The 20,224-nt window shown below is 40.6% G+C and overlaps 1 protein-coding gene across 4 annotated transcripts in view; it reads left to right on the top strand.

The window, feature by feature from the left end:
- Window positions 1–19,187, top strand: part of BBS2 (Bardet-Biedl syndrome 2) — a 35,228-nt gene extending 16,041 nt beyond the window's left edge. For 2 of the 4 annotated variants that reach the window (XR_008293842.1, XR_008293840.1), the window contains exons 6-18: window positions 102–206; window positions 290–376; window positions 3,594–3,729; window positions 3,976–4,115; window positions 5,244–5,385; window positions 5,473–5,644; window positions 6,262–6,391; window positions 7,729–7,860; window positions 8,346–8,483; window positions 9,381–9,493; window positions 16,496–16,644; window positions 17,351–17,826; window positions 17,862–17,889. Coding sequence is in view for 2 of the 4 variants with exons in the window: in XM_027044394.2 (XP_026900195.1) it covers window positions 102–206; window positions 290–376; window positions 3,594–3,729; window positions 3,976–4,115; window positions 5,244–5,385; window positions 5,473–5,644; window positions 6,262–6,391; window positions 7,729–7,860; window positions 8,346–8,483; window positions 9,381–9,493; window positions 16,496–16,644; window positions 17,351–17,457 (1,551 nt within the window). In the remaining 2 variants the exon portion in view is untranslated. Of the gene's footprint in view, window positions 1–101; window positions 207–289; window positions 377–3,593; window positions 3,730–3,975; window positions 4,116–5,243; window positions 5,386–5,472; window positions 5,645–6,261; window positions 6,392–7,728; window positions 7,861–8,345; window positions 8,484–9,380; window positions 9,494–16,495; window positions 16,645–17,350; window positions 17,829–17,861; window positions 17,890–18,111 lie in introns of those variants that run through there. The other 2 variants (XM_027044394.2, XM_015070345.3) reach the window with 2 other exon arrangements.
- Window positions 19,188–20,224: the final 1,037 nt, after the last annotated feature.

Consider the following 20,224-nt stretch of genomic DNA (forward strand, 5'->3'; position numbering starts at 1 on the left):
ACATACTCAGTAGCAAGGCATGCGATTTTATAAAGCCATACTCCACATGGAATTGAACTTTAATGAAAAGATGTTGTGTTTTTGTGTGTTATCTCTTGCAGATAATCACCTCTCTTTGCTCCATGTATGGTAGTCGATTTGGTTATGCCCTTTCCAATGGCACAGTTGGAGTTTATGACAAAACAGCCCGATACTGGAGAATTAAAGTTAGTATAATTCAGCCTCCAATATTCAGGGCTTTTAGACATATTGAGAGACTTCTGCACTAATTATTGAAATTCCTTTTCAGTCCAAAAATCATGCCATGAGCATTCATGCTTTCGACCTTAATTCTGATGGAGTGTGTGAACTGATAACTGGCTGGTCCAATGGGAAGGTAAGTCTAAGCACAGAGTTCAGGTATAATTCAGAGGACTGGTTGTCTGAGATCTATTTGCTGCAGGACTCAGAGTCAGTAACATGAAAATACGGACTTGCCCCCCTTTGCTGTACTTTTCAGATTTAACTTCATAATGTTTGTACATTTTTTCTTCCTGGTGTAGTGTCAGTACTGCAGAATGAGTGAGTGGACTTTTAGTCTTTAAGGCCCTATTTGGGGAAAATTTTCAGGAAGATATTTTTAAATCTCTTCCTCGAAGGAATGAGAAGCAATTTAATCAGGTTGATCTAGGTGTAGGCTACTAAAAAAAAAAAAAGGAGTTGTAGGGCTCTTCTGTAATAAAACTTTAAGACTGAAAACTTCGACTTAGTGGGAAGAATCATGATATCATATTGTCTTCCCAGCTATGAAATTCAAAATAAAATCTTTTTGCTTTCTTTCCTTTTTTAAGTTCAAATCAGTATTTTCTACAGACTTCTGGCAAGTCAGGATTGTCTTGTTAGAAGCTGCCTAAGTAGCTGCCAGATCTCCATGGGTACCATTTGCCCTAGCTTTCTTGTCTGATAGTGCTGGATTGCCTGAAGGAGATCAGCTAATTCCTGCCTTCTCTTCTCTGATTTGTCTTTGCTTTTGGCCAGTACCTTATAACCTTCCTTTGGTGTTGCATGAAGAATAGTTCTATGAGACCCTTATGTTGGTTTCTGCTTCTTTAATTGGTTTTCCTTTGGTATGGTCATATAAAAATTATAAGGGAAGAGCGTGGTGTTCCTTAGTAAGAAATGTGACATCTTGGGGTGCCTGAGTGGCTCAGTCGGTCGAGCATCCGACTTTGGCTCAGGTCATGATATCATGGTTCGTGAGTTCGAGCCCCATGTCGGGCTCTATGCTTTCAGTTCAGAGCCTGGAGCCTGCTTCGGATTCTGTGTCTCCCTCTCTCTCTGCCCCTCCTCCACTTGTGCTTGCTCACTGTCTCTCTCTCTCTCTCTCTCTCTTTCAAATAAACATTAAAATAAAAAGAAATGTGAACATCTTATTTGTATTGGATCATATTCTGCAGGAATATAAATTATTATGATTAATTCAAGAATTAGTAACTACTAGACTTGAGAAGTTTTCAAAAGTTGCCTTTTAAAAAAAAGTTTCCTTCAAATATGATTCTGGACCTAGATGTTTTTAGAGTTAAATGTTTTCAAAATTTTAAGGGATTTCTATGATATAATCTCTTCCAGACCATAAAAAAAGATAAGAAAATGAACACAGTTCATTATATAAGTAGAAAAACTAATATCTACACTGCCAAAAGGAACACATACAGACCCAGCATGTGAATTCAGGCGCAGAAATACTAGATGACTGCAGCCAGTCAATTAACTTTAACCTTTTGTAGGTCATTTGTGGGCTTGGAGGGCCACTCTCTCCCCCAGGGCAAAACCTCCCTGTTGGATAAAGCAAAAGAGCAGAACATCCGGAGAAATATTAATTTGTAGCCTTGCTTCTTAGTCAGTGAACCCTCTTATTTGTAAAACATTGCGGAAATGCAGAAGCAAATTCAGTTCAATCTGAGAGGGTTATTTATTTATTTTTTAAAGTAATCTCTACACCCAGCATGGGACTTGGACTCATGACTCAGAGATCTAGAGTTGCATGCTCCACTGACTAAGCTGGCCAGGGGATTCTAGGGTTAGGTTAATGTGCTAAGGGTTTTGGTAAATTGCTTCATAGGTTTTAGCATTGATAGTTTTCAGGCTTACATGTTGGTGTTATTAAGAGCATGGATAGGGGCGCCTGGGTGGCGCAGTTGGTTAAGCGTCCGACTTCAGCCAGGTCACAATCTCGCGGTCCGGGAGTTCGAGCCCCGCGTCAGGCTCTGGGCTGATGGCTCAGAGCCTGGAGCCTGTTTCCGATTCTGTGTCTCCCTCTCTCTCTGCCCCTCCCCCGTTCGTGCTCTGTCTCTCTCTGTCCCCAAAAAAATAAATAAACGTTGAAAAAAAAAATTAAAAAAAAAAAAAGCATGGATATTTGAATGTGACATTCCATAGGCAAGGGATAGGAGCTAGTAGTAAGCTATGACCTAAATGACTTTATTTTGTTGTTGTTGTTGTTGCAAAGTTTTGCCCAGAAGAATGTTTGCGAAAAGACAAAAATGGTGAATGGCGTTGGCTATTTGAAATGATCGCTCTACCAGATTTTCTATAGCCACCCTTTTATTTTGTGTTCTTGCTTGAAACAGAAGTCAACATTTTAAGCAGTTATCCTTCGTTGTTGTTTTTTAGGTGCATTGCTTTCTGATCATTTATTTATTTGCCTTTCTTGGGAAGAGGAGACTCAGGATAGGAGGGCTGTCTAGGGCATCCCAATAGTTTTTATGTGGAAGAGTGGCTTTTTAAAAAAATGTTTATTTATATTAGAGTGTGAGTGGGGGAGGGGCAGAGATAGAGACAGGGAGACACAGAATCTGAAGCAGGTTCCAGGCTCTGAGCTGCCAGCATAGAGCCCGATGCGGGGCTAGAGCTCATGAGCCGTGAGATCATGACCTGAGCCGAAGTTGGATGCTTAACTAACTGAGCCACCCAGGTGCCCTGGAAGAGTGACTCTTAAAATCGGTTATTATAAAAGGTTATATGATGGAAGGTTAAGTTAGCTTGGTGTTTTTCAAACTTTAGATGTAGATATATTTTATACACATACACAATAAAGACAAAGCTTTTACATAGAACTAATGTTTCCTGTATATGTCTATGTGCAGACCCTGTTCTAAGTGCTTTATGTGTGTTAACTTCTTTAGGCCTCATTCCAGCCCTGTGGGGTGTAGGTACAGTTATTTCCCTCAGGTTCTGCTTGTTCTTGACCTCCAGATGAGGAGACCAAGCACAGAATGGTTAAGGGGCATTCCCAAGTTCCCACAGATAGTAAGTGGATATGTACTGCCAACCCATTCCTCCAAATGAAATATTATATAAAGGCCAATATGTAAAACAGCTTTCATTTAAAAAGAAGAAAGTACAGCTGGTTGTGTCCCCTTATTGTCCCCTTGGCCCCAGTGGTCATAAGGTGCCTCCTGAGAGGCCACAGGGCTCCATGGAGCACTCTTGAAAAACTGCTAGACTAGCTGACCTTTAAAGCTGACTTTAACTTTAAAATTGTGTGTGTGTGTGTGTGTGTGTGTTTTAAGCTACAGCATAAGCTATTTTTCAAGTTCTTGCTTTATTTTTAGGTCGATGCTAGAAGTGACCGAACTGGGGAGGTCATCTTTAAAGACAACTTTTCTTCTGCAGTTGCTGGTGTGCTGGAGGGAGATTACCGGATGGACGGTCACACACAGCTAATCTGCTGCTCCGTGGATGGGGAAAGTAAATTGGGACGGGAAAAAGCCTCAGAAAGCCAGGTTTTCAATTTGATTGGGTCAGAATGCCAGGAAATTCGTGTATACAGTGTTTGTATTGATACCCTCTCCTCCTAATAAATTCACCAAGTTGAGGAGATGAGAACTTAGGTTTTTGGTTTTTAAGATCAGACAACTGATGATTTGAAAGTAGGCCTGGCTATGCTGGGGTATTCCTCAATCTGGTGAGGGTTTTTTTTTTTCTTTTGTTCAGTCCGGGGCTACCTGCCAGGCACAGCCGAGATGAGAGGCAACCTCATGGACACCAGCATAGAGCAGGACCTGGTCCGAGAGCTGAGTCAGAAAAAACAGAATCTGTTGCTGGAACTCCGTAACTATGAGGAAAATGCCAAGGTAGGCCCCCATGCTGAAGGGGACATGTCGTGTGAAAAGTTGGGCATGGCAAATGTGGAAGAAGACGGAGTATACCATGGGCCCAGCAGGACTGCCTCCTGCCCACTGGCGGAAGCACGGATGGCCTCAGCCTTTGTGCTGGGGTCACAGTTGAGAGGGTGCGTATCCTTGAATCTGGAAGTCCCACCGCCGTGCACCTAAACTATAGAAATACTTGCACAAGCCCTCAAAGACCTTTACTGCAGCACTGTCTGTGGCAGTGAATGGTTGGAAGCAACAGAAATGTTGACCAGTCGTGGGGCGTGTGCTTGGGGCTGTTCAGCAGCCTGGAAGAATCAGGTATATGTACTCGGACTGATATGGAAGGGTATCTGTGGCATTACTGACTGAAAGAGTGCAAGAACAGTATGTACAGAATATCTGTCATCTTTTTCAAAAATAAATAACAAAAAGGTGACAACTGCCAAACCTCTGTGAGTGTGCTTCCACGTGTGTGTTTGTGTGCGTGCGTGCGTGCATGTGTGTGTACCAAGTTGGCTGGAAGATAAGCTAGGAAGCCAGACTTTAATTTGCCCTGTCATGTGTGACTGTATTTGAATTTATTACACTAAGTGAATTTGTTTTGCTACTTTAAAAGAACAACACCAAAAAAACTTGTGAAAGGCACGGTGGGGAACAGCGGGCCCTACCCACAGGAAAGGATGGGGTATTTTTCCTTGGGAAGAGGCCGGGTAGAGTGAGGGAGTGCCAAGGAGGTGAGTCCTCTGAATTCTAAAGAATGGGATTAATATCAGATGATTGGGAGTTGGTCTTTTTTTTTAAGTTTTTATTTATTTGTTTTGAGAGAGCATGCAAGTGGGGGAGGAGCACACAGAGAGAGAGAGAGAGAGAGAGAGAGAGAGAGAATCTCAAGTAGGCTCTGCACTATCAGCTTAGAGCCCCATAGGGGCCTTGATCCCACGAAGTGTGAGATCATGACCTAAGCCCAGATCAAGAGTTGGGCACTTAACCAGTTGAGCCACCCTGGCACCCCAGGGAGTTGGTTTTTGAAGCCAAGTAACCATATGATTTAAAATTGACATTGGTTCACTGTTTCGGTGACTGAGTCGGAAGTCGGATGTTTCGTAGGCTGAATTGAGTCCACTGAACGAAGCTGATGGGCCTCGGGGCGTCATCCCAGCCAACACCAAGCTGCACACCGCCCTCTCAGTCAGTCTGGGGCATGAGACCCAGCCTGCTCACGTGGAACTGTGCATTTCCACCTCTAACGGTAAGGAGTTACTTGGAGCTGGCACCTGTGGACGCCTGTGCCTCCTGGGAGTGGTTCTGGAACAGCCGTTTTCTCTCTTCCCGGCAGACACCATCATCCGAGCAGTGTTGATTTTTGCCGAGGGAATCTTCCTGGGTGAAAGCCACGTGGTACACCCCAGCATTCACAGCCTTTCCAGCTCCATCCGCATCCCAGTGACACCTCCCAAAGATGTCCCTGTGGATCTGCACTTGAAAGCCTTCGTGGGTTACAGAAGCAGGTGACCCTTTGTTTCCAGCCAGCACTTAGAGGGAGGCAAGATGGGTGGATTTTGGGGGCGCCATTTTGATGATTCTACCCACCTAACCAAGATTTCCCATGACCTTTTCTTCCCTAATTTGAAATCTTTCAAAGATAAAAAATGAAGGCTATGTAACTTTAAGATGGTTGTTTCCTGGTTTTAGTCTGGTGATCTTATAACGACAAAAGTTACAAAAATATGTTTAACTGATGAATTTTCAACTTCTGGTTTTGGCCACTAAGACTACAGAGTTAGGATGCGCTTTCATGTTAGGGTTATGTATAACCTCAGCTAGTGAAGGAATATCGCTACATTTGTGGAAGATAAAAGCCATTTCACATTTCTTTTAGGGGGTTTTAAACCCTTGGTGCGTGTATGTATATATGTATAAGACTCATGTTGTCTCTGATCCCAAACCCCATCACCGTAGTACTTGATTGTCAAGTTTTTGTTTTTTTTTTTCCCTTCAGTAAAACCCATGAATAACAACTCAATGACCCAGTCAGTGATTTTGTAGTTGTTATCTGGGCCTTGCATTTTGAAGTAATATTCCATGCAGCACATTTCTCATCTTGTGTTGCTTTGGTTGACCACAGCACCCAGTTTCATGTGTTTGAATTGACAAGACAGCTCCCCCGCTTCTCCATGTATGCGTTGACTGCCCCCCACTCTGCCACCGAGCCACTCAGCTACGTCAACTTTATCCTTGCAGAACGGGCACAGAGGGTGAGTCTGACTTTTTTCTTTCAATATTGTTGCCCCTTCAGCATCCTTTGGATGTTACTTAGAAGGGGAAATTGCATGAATGAGTTATTTGGTAGCAGTAATTACGACATGAAAGAAGCAGGTGAGTTTGGTGTTGGCTCATAACCTGTGACCAAAACACTGCAAAAATCTCTTCTCTCACTTTGAAAGAATACACCACCTTATTTACGTGAGCAGTCTTTAGTTGCAGATAAATTCTTACCAGCTTTTAATTGGTGTCTTTTTGCTGTCATGGCCTTGGTGTACTTGTCCTGACCCAGTGTTTCAGGAGGAACCTGCTTCGAATTGGAAAGAGGGTGGGAGTTTGAGCTGAGAACATTCTGGATTCAGATGCTACCTTAACTAGTTAAATTTTAGTGATTTTCTTAGTGCTGTCAGCCCTCACCAGTCTGAGCCTCAGTTCCCTTATCTCTAAGTGAGGCTAGTCCCACCTCACAGGGGGCCCTGCAGATCACATATTTGGTGTGACAGTACCTTGTAAAGTGTAAAGGACTAATGCCAGTGGCCTTTAACTTCGGCTGGACTCCGGAAATCTTAGGGAGGCTTTTTAGTCATGTAGATTCTTATGTGGTCAAGGTTCCCATGACCTTTACTTTCCTAATTTGAAATCTTTCAAAAATAATAAATGAAGGCTATATAAGTTTAAGATGGTTATTTCCTGGTTTTAATCTGATGATCTTACTATGACAAAAAGTTACATAAATGTGTTTAACGGATGAATTGTCAACTTCTGGTTTTGGCCACTAAGACTACAGAGCTGGGATGCACTTTTATATTAGGGTTATGCATAACCTCAGCTGGTGAAGGAATAACGCTGCATTTTACATGCTGCTGCTCACCATTATTGTTACGAATGTTAAAACTTATTTTTTACTTATGTGGCTGTATCTCTGTGTCTGTGCTGTGTGTGTGCATGCATACTTCATTTACCATTTTTTTTTAAAGGATAGAATGGAATAGTTTTAAGCAGACTACATCATCAAGAGTGTAGCCACAGAAGAGCTACAGTGTAAACAGGCTTAGCACCATACCCAGTTGTTTCTACAATCCATATAAGATTATGTCTACACTGAAAGTGCTATAAAGTCATGCATGCTGTGGGGCCAAACATAATTATGAATGTTACTTAAGATCATGTATGAGGTGGGAAAAAGAAGTGTGGTTAGTGTTTTCTTGGTGGGAGGGGGTGTGAAGTATAATTGTTTTTTAAACAAGCAGTAAATCTAGAAAGAAAGGTAATTCTTAAGAATGACTGGACTTTAAAAATGGAAGTTCATTTCATCCTATTCATTTTTAAGGTTGTTATATGGCTCAACCAGAACTTTCTGTTACCAGAAGACACTAACATTCAAAATGCTCCATTTCAAGTGTGTTTCACGTCCTTACGGAATGGTGGCCAGCTGTATATAAAAATCAAGCTTAGTGGAGAGGTAACGTTTACTGTCACAGGCATAGATTTCCTGTGTAATGTTTACCATTCAGTGCAAAGTGAGGTGGGTGGCGATATCAAGGTTGTAAAACTGCATGTTTCAACGTAGTCTGTTAGTGTTAAAAGTGTCAATCGTTTTAGACACTGGGGTATAATCTAGAAGGTGGTTTTCTGTCTTCCTCCATCCTTCCCTTCAGCACTTCCTTGTCTAATTTGGGAAGGATTGGGGATACGGAGGTGAACAAAAAACATTTTCAACGTTTGAATGATTTTGTTGTTTAGTTTAGAAGGCCAGAGGATTGATCTTTTAGCCTGCTGCTAAAATTTATAATTTCCTTCAGGGCTAACACCTATCTGATTCATCACCACATATAAATTTAGGTTCAGTAAATGTGTTGAATATGGGGAAATTCAGGTAGTGTTTTAGCTAAGTTTCTCTTTAATATCTGAAGATGCTAAGCTTGTCTCTCATTTTCCCTTGGATAGATCACCGTAAATACTGATGATATCGACTTGGCTGGTGACATCATCCAGTCGATGGCATCATTTTTTGCTATTGAAGACCTTCAGGTAGAAGCAGATTTCCCGGTTTACTTTGAGGAGTTACGAAAGGTGCTAATTAAGGTGAGGGCACCCGGCGGCTGCATCTGTGTGAACGTGGTAGTCTCATGACATTTGAAATGTGTCTCGGAAGAGGAGAGATACCACAAATGTGTGTATGTTACAGGATAGCCATGTTCTTTTTTTTTTTTTTTTTTTTTAAGCGTTTATTTATTTTTGAGACAGAGAGACAGAGCATGAACGGGGGAGGGCCAGAGAGAGAGGGAGACACAGAATCTGAAACAGGCTCCAGGCTCTGAGCTGTCAGCACAGAGCCCGATGCGGGGCTCGAACTCATGGACTGCGAGATCATGACCTGAGCTGAAGTCAGACGCTTAACCAACTGAGCAACCCAGGCGCCCCTGGATAGCCATGTTCTAAAGAATTTTTGAAAATTGTTACAGTTGAATTAGTTTGAGAGGGCCCACTAGTTAAAGGGTTTCTTTTATAGAGGTGAGGGGTTTAGCTCCTGACCACCCTGCTTTCTTTGTTTGGTTTACAGTTAAACAAACGTCATATTAACCTTTTCCTTTGCTAGCCACTCATCTTATCTCTTGTATTCACCTTGCTCTTTGGTTTAGTGCTTTCCAACAACCCAAATCCAAAAGAAAAAAAAGAAAGGATAGTGACTGGTCCTCAGTTATAACCGCATTCTCACCCCAGATCTCTCAAATGTTAATATACATGTTGCTAGGGCTCCCGGTGGAGAGGTCCAGATGGAGTGTCATCTTGAGTGCGGGAGGTGGTATAGACTGATAATTCATTGGTGAGGTGAAACCGTGGGGGAGAGTCGAGATGGTGTAGGTGAACAGGGTAGAGAGGTATCTGCCTCTGTGTGTGGCAGATAGTGTCTTCTCAATCTGACTAATTTTCAAGGAGTCTGTGAGGTCTTTTTCATTCCTGAGTGTTCGTGGTTTCCAGGTGGATGAATATCATTCAGTGCATCAGAAGCTCAGTGCGGAGATGGCCGATAATTCTAACCTGATTCGAAGTTTGCTGGTCCGAGCTGAGGATGCGCGTCTGATGAGGGACATGTGAGTATATACCTGACAGGTGCGAGTTTAAAAATGTCAGCAATACGGAGTAACAGCTCTCAAATGCTGCTGGTAGGAGTGCACGTTGGTACAGTGACTTTGAAAAATAACTTGGCATCATCAGTGAAGTTGAATATGTGTATTCCCTGTGACCCGGGAATTCTACTCCCGGTTTATAACCTAGAAACACTTCTGCGCATATACACCAGGATGCTGGTATGAGAGTGTTCCTGAGGCATTGCTCATAAGAATCCCAAAGTGGAAACAGTCCACAAAGTACCATCAACAATGTGATGGCTAAATTATAATATAGTCATACCATGAAATATGGCATCTGTCTCCATGACATATGACAACATGGACAAATCTTACAGGCATAAGGGAAATTGAAAGAAGTAAGATTCAAAAGAACGTGTACAAAATGCTTCCTTTTATGTACTTTGGAAACAGATGACACTAAAAAGTGTATCATGTGGGAAGCATACATAGGTGAAGAAGATGTAAGGAAACGTAGCGAAGACATTACCACATAAGACAGTATTTTCTGTCAGGGGAGGAGGGACTGTGTTCAGAAAGAGCCCATCGGGAAGCTTCCGGGTTGCGGCAATGTTCTGTTTCTGGACCTGGTTAACAAATATTTGTTGTGTGAACTATTCCGAATGTGTTTTACATTTTACAATAAAACAGTTAAAAAAAAAACCACAAAGATGTGCAGGTCTAGCTTCTTGCAGAATTTGTCTCGGCACTAAAGTACTGAGGTGGATAGAGTAAGACACCAGGGATGGATGAAGTTTGTGTACATTAGAGGCAAGGGTTCACCCAGGGTGCCGCTTAGGCTTTTTCCTGAAAGGCCGGAATTATCGGCATACGTTAAAATGGTATTGCTCAGAAGTAAGTGATTTTAAAAGAATTAACATTGTTGAAAGTTTCAGACACATACAAAAGTAGATGAGGTAATACAGTGATTTCCTATACCCCCGCCACCCGGCTTCAGTCCTGGTCACCCCCTGGCCCATCCTGCTTTATCGCCGCGCTCACCTTCTTCCTCTCCCATGCACTGGACTATCTAGAAGCAAATTCCAGACATCATATCCTTTCGGCCATAAATATTTCAGACAGTGAGCCTTTGAAAAACACTAACCACAATACCATTATCACATTTAGAAAAATGTAAAGTAATTTCTTTTTTCTTGTTTTATTTTGTTTTAATGTTTTATTTATTTCTGAGAGAGAGCCAGATGCAGGGCTCCAACCCACAGGCCATGAGATCATGACCTGAGCCGAAGTTGGATGCTTAACTGACTGAGCCACCCAAGCACCCTGTAAGATAATTTCTTAATATCACAAAATAACCTAGTCAGTGTTTAATTTCCCCAGTTGTCGCACGTGAGCGCGCGTGCGCGTGTGTGTATGTTTTAAATTAGTTTGTTCAAGCAAAGACCAAAGATTAAGTCTCTTTTAGGGGCACCTGGGTGGCTCAGTCGATTAAGTGTCTGACTTCGGCTCAGGTCGCGATCTTGGGGTTTGTGGGTTCGAGCCCTGCATCGGGCTCTGTGCTGACAGTTCAGAGCCTGGAGCCTGCTTCAGATTCTGTGTTTCTGTCTCTCTCTGCCCCTCCCCCGCTCACGCTCTGTCTCTCTCTGCCTCTCAAAAACAAATAAACATTAAAAAAATTAAAAAAAAATTAAGTCTCTTTTAATCCACATGTTGCTTATTCTTTTTTATTCTTTTTCCCAGCCCTCTCCCTCTTCTGTGGTGTCCCATTTTGGATTTTGCTGATTGCATCCTTGTGATAATGTTTAGTAGTATTCTTGTCCCCTGGATTTCTGTCAAAATGGTAGTTAGATGCAGAGGGTTGGTTAAACTCAGGTTCAACTTTTTGGTAAGAATAGTTCATAAGTGGTGTTGTGTACTTCTACGTGGGAGCATATAATGCCTGGTTGTCTGTTTCTATTCTGTTGCCAGTCGTTGATGATCATTACGTAGATCCATTATTTCTTTAGGAGTTTGCAAAACAGTGATATTCTAATTCTGTTATTTTTTTCTTCATTTTTAGCAAAATACTTCTAGGAAGCATAACATTCCCTTACGAATTAATGATTATTTTGCTCCCTGAGGTATAGTTTGTAAGGATTATTTATCAGCTTTAAGCTAATGAGTTGGTTCTCCAGCATCTGTGCTAACCAGTGAGATTTTTAAATCCTTATAAACTCATATATTTTAACATATTTAATGTGCTCAGTCCATTTTAGTTACTCTGTATAATGGCCAAATTGTCCTGTCTTAGGCCACTGGAAACCTTTTCAGGTTGGCTACAGCTACCTTTGGCCATAGCCAATTTTTCTGTTAGGTCCTTGTTTTCTTGTACAAAATATTTTAGGCTTATCTGGTACATCTTTCTGAATCTGGAAGCAGCCATTTCTTTAAGGAGTCTTGGTTACTTTTAGTGGGAATTGGTATTTAGAGATTATAGTCTGTGCATGAGAGGTGCCCATTGGGCACCGCCCTCTGGGCGGTTACTGTTTCTGGACTTTTCAATGGGTAGAACCAGGAAATGTATATATTTTTATTGTGAGACTATCATGAGTTCATTCTGTTTCCATTTCAGATTTATGAATGTGGGCTCTTAGTTTTTATTTTAAAGTATATCTCTTCTTTCTCACATTGAAAAATCTTGGTTCTAACCAGTATCAACGTGACTGTTTGCTAGTATAATACCAGTGTGGCTGATGAATAGTATCAACATCAACAATAGGAGTGCTGAAAACAGTAAAAACTTTTTTTTCTAGTTTTTTTTGTATCTTTAGAGTATATTCCAGTAGGGATTTTTAGTCAAGTTATTGTATCTGAAATACTTCCCCCCTTTTTGGTTATGCCACAAATTTATCTATAGTTAGGTTCATTTGGTTCATTTTGCTTTTGGTCTTGGGAGAATTGGCATTTTTTTTCTTTTGGGTTTAATTTTATTACACATTTATTAAAACTTTTATATAGAGTCAGCTCTATAAAACAATATGCAGAAGAGTCTAACTTTTCTCAGTTGGCTCAGGGTCTGACTTTGGCTCAGGTCATGATCTTGCGGTTCACGAGTTTGAGCCCCGCATCAGGCTCTGTGCTGACAGCTCAGAGCCTGGAGCCTGCTTTGGATTTGGTGTCTCCCTCTCTCTGCCCCTCCCCTGCTTGCGCTCTGTTTCTCTCTCTCTCAAAAATAAAAACATTTAAAAAATTAAAAAAAGTGTCCAACTTCTCATTCCTGTCACCTTCATCCTATTCCCTCCCTTTCACTATAAATAACCAGTCAAAATTTGAATACACACACACACACACACACACACACACACACACACACACGCTCATCTTCTCACTCTATAGATAGATCATAGCATGTACTCTTTCCCACCTGGTGTTTCACTATTAAAAATATGGTGCTCACTGCATAGTCACGCACAGAAATACTATTCATTGTATTTACGGCTGCGCAGCACTCATGCTCTGGATGTTTGTTCAGCCAGTTCCCTCCATTTGGATTGCTCTTTTGCTCTTATGGATAATGTTGCAGCACATAGCTTTGTTATATTATCTTTTCATATTTTTGCCGAGATACCTTTGGGAACAAGTCCTGAAATGGAATTGCCAGGATAAATGATAAACGCGTACAGAATTTTGCAAGATATTGCCAAATTCTCTTCCATTAGGTGTTCTGTCATTTTGCATTCTCAGAAGTAATGTATGAGAGTGCCTGTTTCTCTTCAGCCTTGCCAATGGAGTATGTTGGCACGCTCTTGGGTTTTTACCAGTTCAGTGGGTGAGAAGTGGTCTCATTGTGGTTTTAATTTTCATTTGTTTTATTGCGAGCAGTGTTGAGCATCTTTTCATTGTTTTAAGGGCCATTGGCTTTTCTTTTTGTGTGTGAACTGTTTATCTTGTCTGTTTATGTATTAGGTTTATTAATCCTTTATCTGTGATAAGAAATGCATATTTTCCCCCAGGTTTTCATTTGTATTTGTCCTTTGCTTATTAGATTTTTAACAGTTTATTTTTAGGGAGCCTGGGTGGCTGGCTCAGTGGGTTAAGCGTCCAGCTTCAGCTCAGGTCATGATCTCATGGTTTGTGAGTTCAAGCCCCACGTTGGGCTTTGTGTGGACAGCTCAGAGCCTGGAGCCTGCTTCGGATTCTGTGTCTCCCTCTCTCTGCCTCTCCCCACTCAAGCTGTCTCTCTCTCCCAAAACTAAACATTAAAAAAAAACAACTCAGAAAAAAAATATGTAAGTGCCCTGGTTAAAATAAAGGATATTATTTAAAAAATAAAATAAAATTTATTTTTGGTTTTGCCACGTAGAAGTTTTAAGAAAATTTTATGTAGTCAAATTGGCTAGTCTTTTCCTTAAACTTCTACACTGAATTCAGAGTAATTAACCTATTTTTTAAATACCTGTATGTTTTCCTCTTTTACATTTAAATCCCTGTTTCGGTTGGAGTTTATCCTGGTTTTCAGCATAACAGTGATAAGTTCAGTTTTCTCTTTTTCTGCGCTGTTTCAATACGCCTACTTTAAAAGTCCATTTCCCACTGATTTGAGATACCTTTATCATGCATCATGTTTCCACATGCACTTGGGTCTATTTCTGGATTTCCTATCCAGTTTTCTTGGTCTGTCTTGCTCTTCATTTGGGAGTGCCATTCTTTTCCTTACTTTGTATGGGAAGTGCTTTGTATGTTACCTGGTGTGGCTAGGTTGCTCTTCCTTTTCATGGTTTTCCTGGCTGCTCGTGCTTGTCTTTTCCAGTGAACTTTATCACCAGGTTTTTTAGCTCCAGAAAAAAAAGATAAGTGTTTTTACTGGGATCACGTTAAGTTTATTAACTTGATCTGACGTTGTTACAAGGATGTTCAGTCTTACTAAGAGCACGTTCTGTCTTTATGTGTTCAAGTCATGTTGTAGGTCTTTCGTATAGGTATCAGACTTCGTTAAGTTTGTGCCTATTTTATTTTTGCAGTTGTAAATAGGATCTTTCTTCCACATTATATCTTGTTGTTTTTTTTAGTGTTTATTTTTGAGAGAGAGCAAGCAAGGGAGGGGCGGGGTGGGGAGGGAGGGAGACTGGGAGACAAGGATCTGAAGCAGGCTCTGTGCTGAGAGCGCAGAGCCTGATGCAGGGCTCAAACTCATGAACCTGAGATCATGACCTGAGCCCAAGTTGGACACTTAACTGATGAGCCACCCAGGTGCCCCTATATATATATTTTTTTGAGTATATGAACACTGCTGATTTTTGTATATTGATTTGATAATCTACTACTTTACTAAATTATGTTACAGTTTTTCCAGATGTAAAATTGCATCCTTTGTAAATCGAGACTGGTTTGCCTCTTTGTAATTTGTTTTCTTCCCATTATTTTCTTTGAGGTATATTAGGTTTCTGCTTTTTCTGGCCAGCTACCTCTAGGGCCCCTGTTTAACTCTGTCTCTGGCTTTTTTTTTTCTTTTTCAGTCAGAGAGCTATTGTTGGCCTTAGGCATTTGACTGCTAAAATGGAGGAAAGTGACCACCAACCTCTAAATTCCATTTTTCCTGAATTATTTATATTTCATTTAGAGGCTCTCAGATGTATGTGTTTTATTTTTTAAAGCCAATTTAGTTGATATATAATTTACTATATCCACGCAGAAAATTCACCCTTTTAAGGTTTACAGTTCAGTAAATTTTGAGAAACACGTATAACCGTGTTGCTGCTACCACAGTCAAGATGTAGAATATTTCCATCGCCCTTTTGTCTCTCTGCATCAGTATCTCTCCTAACCTCTAGTCCCTGGCCATCACTGATCTGATTTTTCTCCCTGTGGTTTTATCTTTTCCAAAATGTCACATAAATGGAATCATATAGTATAGGCCTTTTGAGCGTGGCTTCTTCCACTTACCTTAATGCCTTTGAGATGGATCCATGTTGTTGCATGTGTCAGTAATTTGTTCTTTTTTTATTGCTGGGCATAGTACTGTTCCACTGAATGGATATACCATATTTTGTTTATCCACTCACCACTTAATAGACATTTGAGTTGTTATATACTTCAGTGATTGTGAATAAAGCTACTACAAACATTTGCATACAGTTTTTTTATAGACATGTTTTCATTTATTTTGGGTAAATACTTGATAATGGTATTTCTGGGTCATTTGGTAAGTGTATATTTAACTTCCTAAGAAACTTCGCAGTCATTTCACAAAGTAGCTGTACATTTTGCATTCCCATCAGCAGTGCGGGAGAGTTCTAGTCATTCCACATCCTTATCAGCATTTGGCCTTATCAGTTTATTTTATTTTAATCATTTTCATTGTGTAGTAATATCTCATTGTGGTTTTAATATTATGCCTTTGTTTTTAGTTTTTAGTTTATTGTACTTAATGTTTATTTATTTTTGAGAGAGAGAGACAGCACAAGTGGGGGAGGGGAGAGAGATGGGGAGACAGAATCTGAAGCAGCTCTAGGCTCTGAGCTGCCAGCACAGAGCCCGATGCGGGGCTTGAACTCACGAACCTGCTCATGACCTGAGCCGAAGTCAGACACTTAACTGAGCCACCCAGGCGCCCCTTTATGCCTTTGTTTTTAAAACCTTGATGAAATTTGAAGTTGAATTTACCAGTTGTCTAAAAATATTAAGAATAAGGTCACTTTTGCCCAATGAATATTAATCAGAAACTGTGAAGCCAGCTTACTGCCTTGCCTACTTTTCTTTACTCCCCCACCCAGCGGGCGTTTATTAATTGTTGGTTCCTAAATTCAAACAAACCGTGGACCAATAAACAAGAAAGGCCATTTGTGTTCCATTTATTTGGAGGAAATAGAATATGTTGATGGAAACTTTCTCAATGTTGTCAAAGCAAACATTTCAAAGCTAAAAAAATTGGTGTCTTTATGTACATAAGAAGTTTACAGGTTTTCTCATGTAAGTCTGCCATATTGGGGTATGATGAGGTTCATACACTGATGTTGATTTACACAGGAAAACCATGAAGAATCGCTACATGGAACTGTACGACCTTAATAAAGACTTGCTAAATGGATACAAAATTCGCTGTAACAATCATACAGAGCTACTGGGGAACCTCAAAGCAGTAAATCAGGCCATTCAAAGAGCAGGTCGTTTGCGGGGTAAGTCTCTTTTTGTAGCACCCTAAGTAGTCTGTGATTTTGGGGTGAGAACCATTAGAGGTAGTGGTTGCTTCAAGAATTCATATTGGGGCCCAGAGCGGCACACATGTAACACTCAGCTCAGTGGAAGCCACTTGACCTTGGCTGGCCTGTTTGGCTTTAGTCAGTCTGCAGACTTCAGAGGCAGGAAAACTTTCAGCGCCTTTTCTTAGGTCTTGCTGTGTTTTCCAAGAAAAACCTAGCGACATATACCCCAAAGGAAAACCTCAAATATACCTATTTTTTTAAAAAGGGAGGCTGAAAATTAATGAGCTAAGTATCCAACTTAAAATTTAGAGAAAGAGTAATAGAATAAACCAAAAGCAGCCGAAATATAGCCAGAGATTTAGACCTGAAATCTGCTGTTTGGGTCAGTGCTTTGACCTTCTTGTAGAAATAACCTTTGCCAGGTAGATAGAAGCTTTGATTCTTTTCTATAGAACCGACTTCATTTCTAGGTTGTAGATGGTCTGTAGGTGTGGTTTGTGATAAATTCCCTCACAAAGATACCTTTTTTAGGGAGTGGTAAGATAAATCAGTTAAATTTGCACACCATATATCTCTTTTCTTCCCTGGTTTTATGCTGTTTTAAAGCTGGCCTCTGATTTATAATGTCACTTTGAATGATCTTTTGGATTGTACTGATTGGATGTTTCATCCCACACAGTCGGAAAACCAAAGAACCAGGTGATCACTGCTTGTCGGGATGCAATTCGAAGCAACAACATCAACATGCTGTTCAGAATCATGCGCGTGGGGACAGCTTCTTCTTAGGAAAGGAAACAATAGGTAATGAAGTTCCTAAAAAGTGTTTTTCCCTAAAATTCTAGGCTAGTTTGCTTTGGATTATATCCCGGTGACCCCAGGTGCTAAGAATGGTAACAGCCGTGGTGAGTGGTACAAATGTAAGACAACGCTCTGCATCTGAAAAGCGTATCCACTTGCTATTTTTAAAATCAGCGGCAGTAACCCAATACTAGGTTTGTGTAGAGTGGGTGAACACTTTGAACACTTTGAAATGTTAGCGCTTCAAAGTCCAGTTTTTCTGTATGTATGTATGTAAAGTTGGCGTATAGATACATCTTTTTCCTTGAAATTGTAATTGAATTTGTAATTAACTTTCTTTTTCATTAAAACTTAAGAGTTTCATTAAAACTTAAGTTTCATTAAAACTTAAGAGTCAACTTTGTGTTGACCATAAAATCACCACTGTATTAGAATTACATAAACCATTTGTACTGTGTGGAGGAAAACACAAGCATGGATATTCAATTTGTGTGCCTTATCACTGAAAGGGGGGTGGGTGTAAACAACAGATTTGCATTAAGGGAGTCAGTTGAGGGTGATCTGTTGTTGGAGTAATGTTAGCTACTGAAACTAATAGACCTCAAAATTTATCATGACCCATTGATTTCTCCTTTATGTTAGGATTTCTCCATAGTTACTCAGGGACCCAGCTTCCTGTGATCATTCAGCCCTGTCATCCTCTAGAGCAGCCTTTCCCTGAGTTCTCTAGAGAAAGCAGTTTCAGGAAATCAGTTCGGGTGACAATTTTCACATTCATCGCATACAATGAAAACCTGATGGCACAGGAACCCTGTTGGAGAAGGGCTGTCCTAAGGCCTTACAGGTATTTATATCCCAGTCAGTAGAAAAGGGAAAGCTTTTATCAAAGCTGTGATCTGGAAATAGCACATTATCATTTCCACTCATGCTCCCTTAGCTAACATGGCCACACCTCACTGCCGAGAGGCAAGGAAGAGAAAGCTGGTGTTTGTGCCAACAGCTAGCAACTCCTTCCCTCAGAGTGAAACTTTTGCCTTAAGGTAGATTCTGGGACTGGTTTAATGTTTAAAACATTTGTCATAATGTGGCTGTTGTTGAAAGCGCTGCTGTAAACATTGGGGTACAAGTGCCCCTAGGAATCAGCACTCCTGTATCCTTTGGATAAATTCCTGGTAGTGCTATTACTGGGTTGTAGGGTAGTTCTGCTTTTAGTTTTTTGAGGAATGGAAAGAGCCTGAATGTCCATCAACTGATGAATGGATAAAGAAGACGTGGTTTATATATACAATGGAATACTACTTGGCAATGAGAAAGAATGAAATCTTGCCATTTGCAACAATGTGGATGGAACTGGAGGATATTATGCTGAGTGAAATAAGTCAGAGAAAGACAGATATCATGTTTTCACTCATGTGAAATTTGAGAAACTTAAGACCATGGGGAAAGGGAAGGGGAAAAATAGTTTAGAGAGGGAGGGAGACAAACCATAAGAGACTCTTAAATACAGAGAACAAACTGAGGGTTGATGGGGGGGGGTTGTGGGGAGAGGGGAAAATGGGTGATGGGCATTGAGGAGGGCACTTGTTGGGATGAGCACTGAGTGTTGTATGTAAGCGATGAATCATGGGAATCTACTCCCAAAGCCAAGAGCACACTGTATACACTGTATGTTAGCTAACCTGATAATAAGTTATATTTACAAAAATAAAAAAATAAAACATTCATCGTTTTCACATCTTAACAGCATTCCTAAGTAGCGGGGAAGTGAAGCCATCCTCTTGTGGTAAATTAATTTTGAATGACCTCTTCTATTTCTGAAGTGGGAGCTTTGTGGAATCCTAATTTTTATGAGACTGTGCCCTATAATACCTATATTTTGCATTTTCAATTTATAAGCTCAAAAGACCCATATATGCTGTGTTCTTTTTTCATAATCCCTGGAGTAGAAAAACATCTTACAGGTGCTTCAAAGGTGAGGAAACTGAGGTGTGGGGATTAATTATTTGCCAGAGTCACAGAGCTACTGGCAAAATTCGAGTCCTACTCTTTTCTTTTTCTATCATGACCATAATCTAACCTGTAGCTTTTGGGATTAAAATCTCTAGTTGGTGTTGGTTTTAATTGCATGACACTACTCATTTTTAGGGATCCTAATAATCTCACCAAAGGTCATTCTGTTGTTCTTCAGCCAAAAAACTTCCTTCTTAGACCTAAAAATACTCACGGCAAGTCTTGAAGGGGCTGACCTGCAGTAAGGTAGCTTTACATAGCCCTGACTTGCAGGTTAAAATAGGTTATTTTCACAATAATTTGATCCTCTTGATAGTAGTTAGCTCAGGCACAATGTTTTCTAGAGTCTCACAGCTTGGTGAGTCGTGGTGTGGGTTTGAAACCAAGGAGCCTTGGCCCCTCCTGCTATTCCAGACTGTTCCCAGTCATGTAAAGACTGGATCAGGTGAAAATGTTCATAAAACATTCTACCATCTGTTTCCTCTCAGAAGTCACCGTGTTCAACTTACGGATGAGAAAAATGGTTATCAATTATTTCTCTTTTGTTGTCACATTTTTCTATCCTGATAGAATCTGAGTGCCTTCTAAATTGTCACGGCTTAAGCTCTATTTTGTTGCTGAATTTTATTGAAGCTTTAAGTGAACACTGAGCTTTCATTTAAAAGCTGACCTCTGGGGGCACCTGGGTGGCTCAGTCAGTTGAGCATCCGACTTTGGCTCAGGTCATGATCTCATGGCTCATGAG

This window comes from Acinonyx jubatus, chromosome E2, assembly GCF_027475565.1.
Source record: "Acinonyx jubatus isolate Ajub_Pintada_27869175 chromosome E2, VMU_Ajub_asm_v1.0, whole genome shotgun sequence".
NCBI classification, from domain to species: Eukaryota; Metazoa; Chordata; class Mammalia; order Carnivora; family Felidae; genus Acinonyx; species Acinonyx jubatus.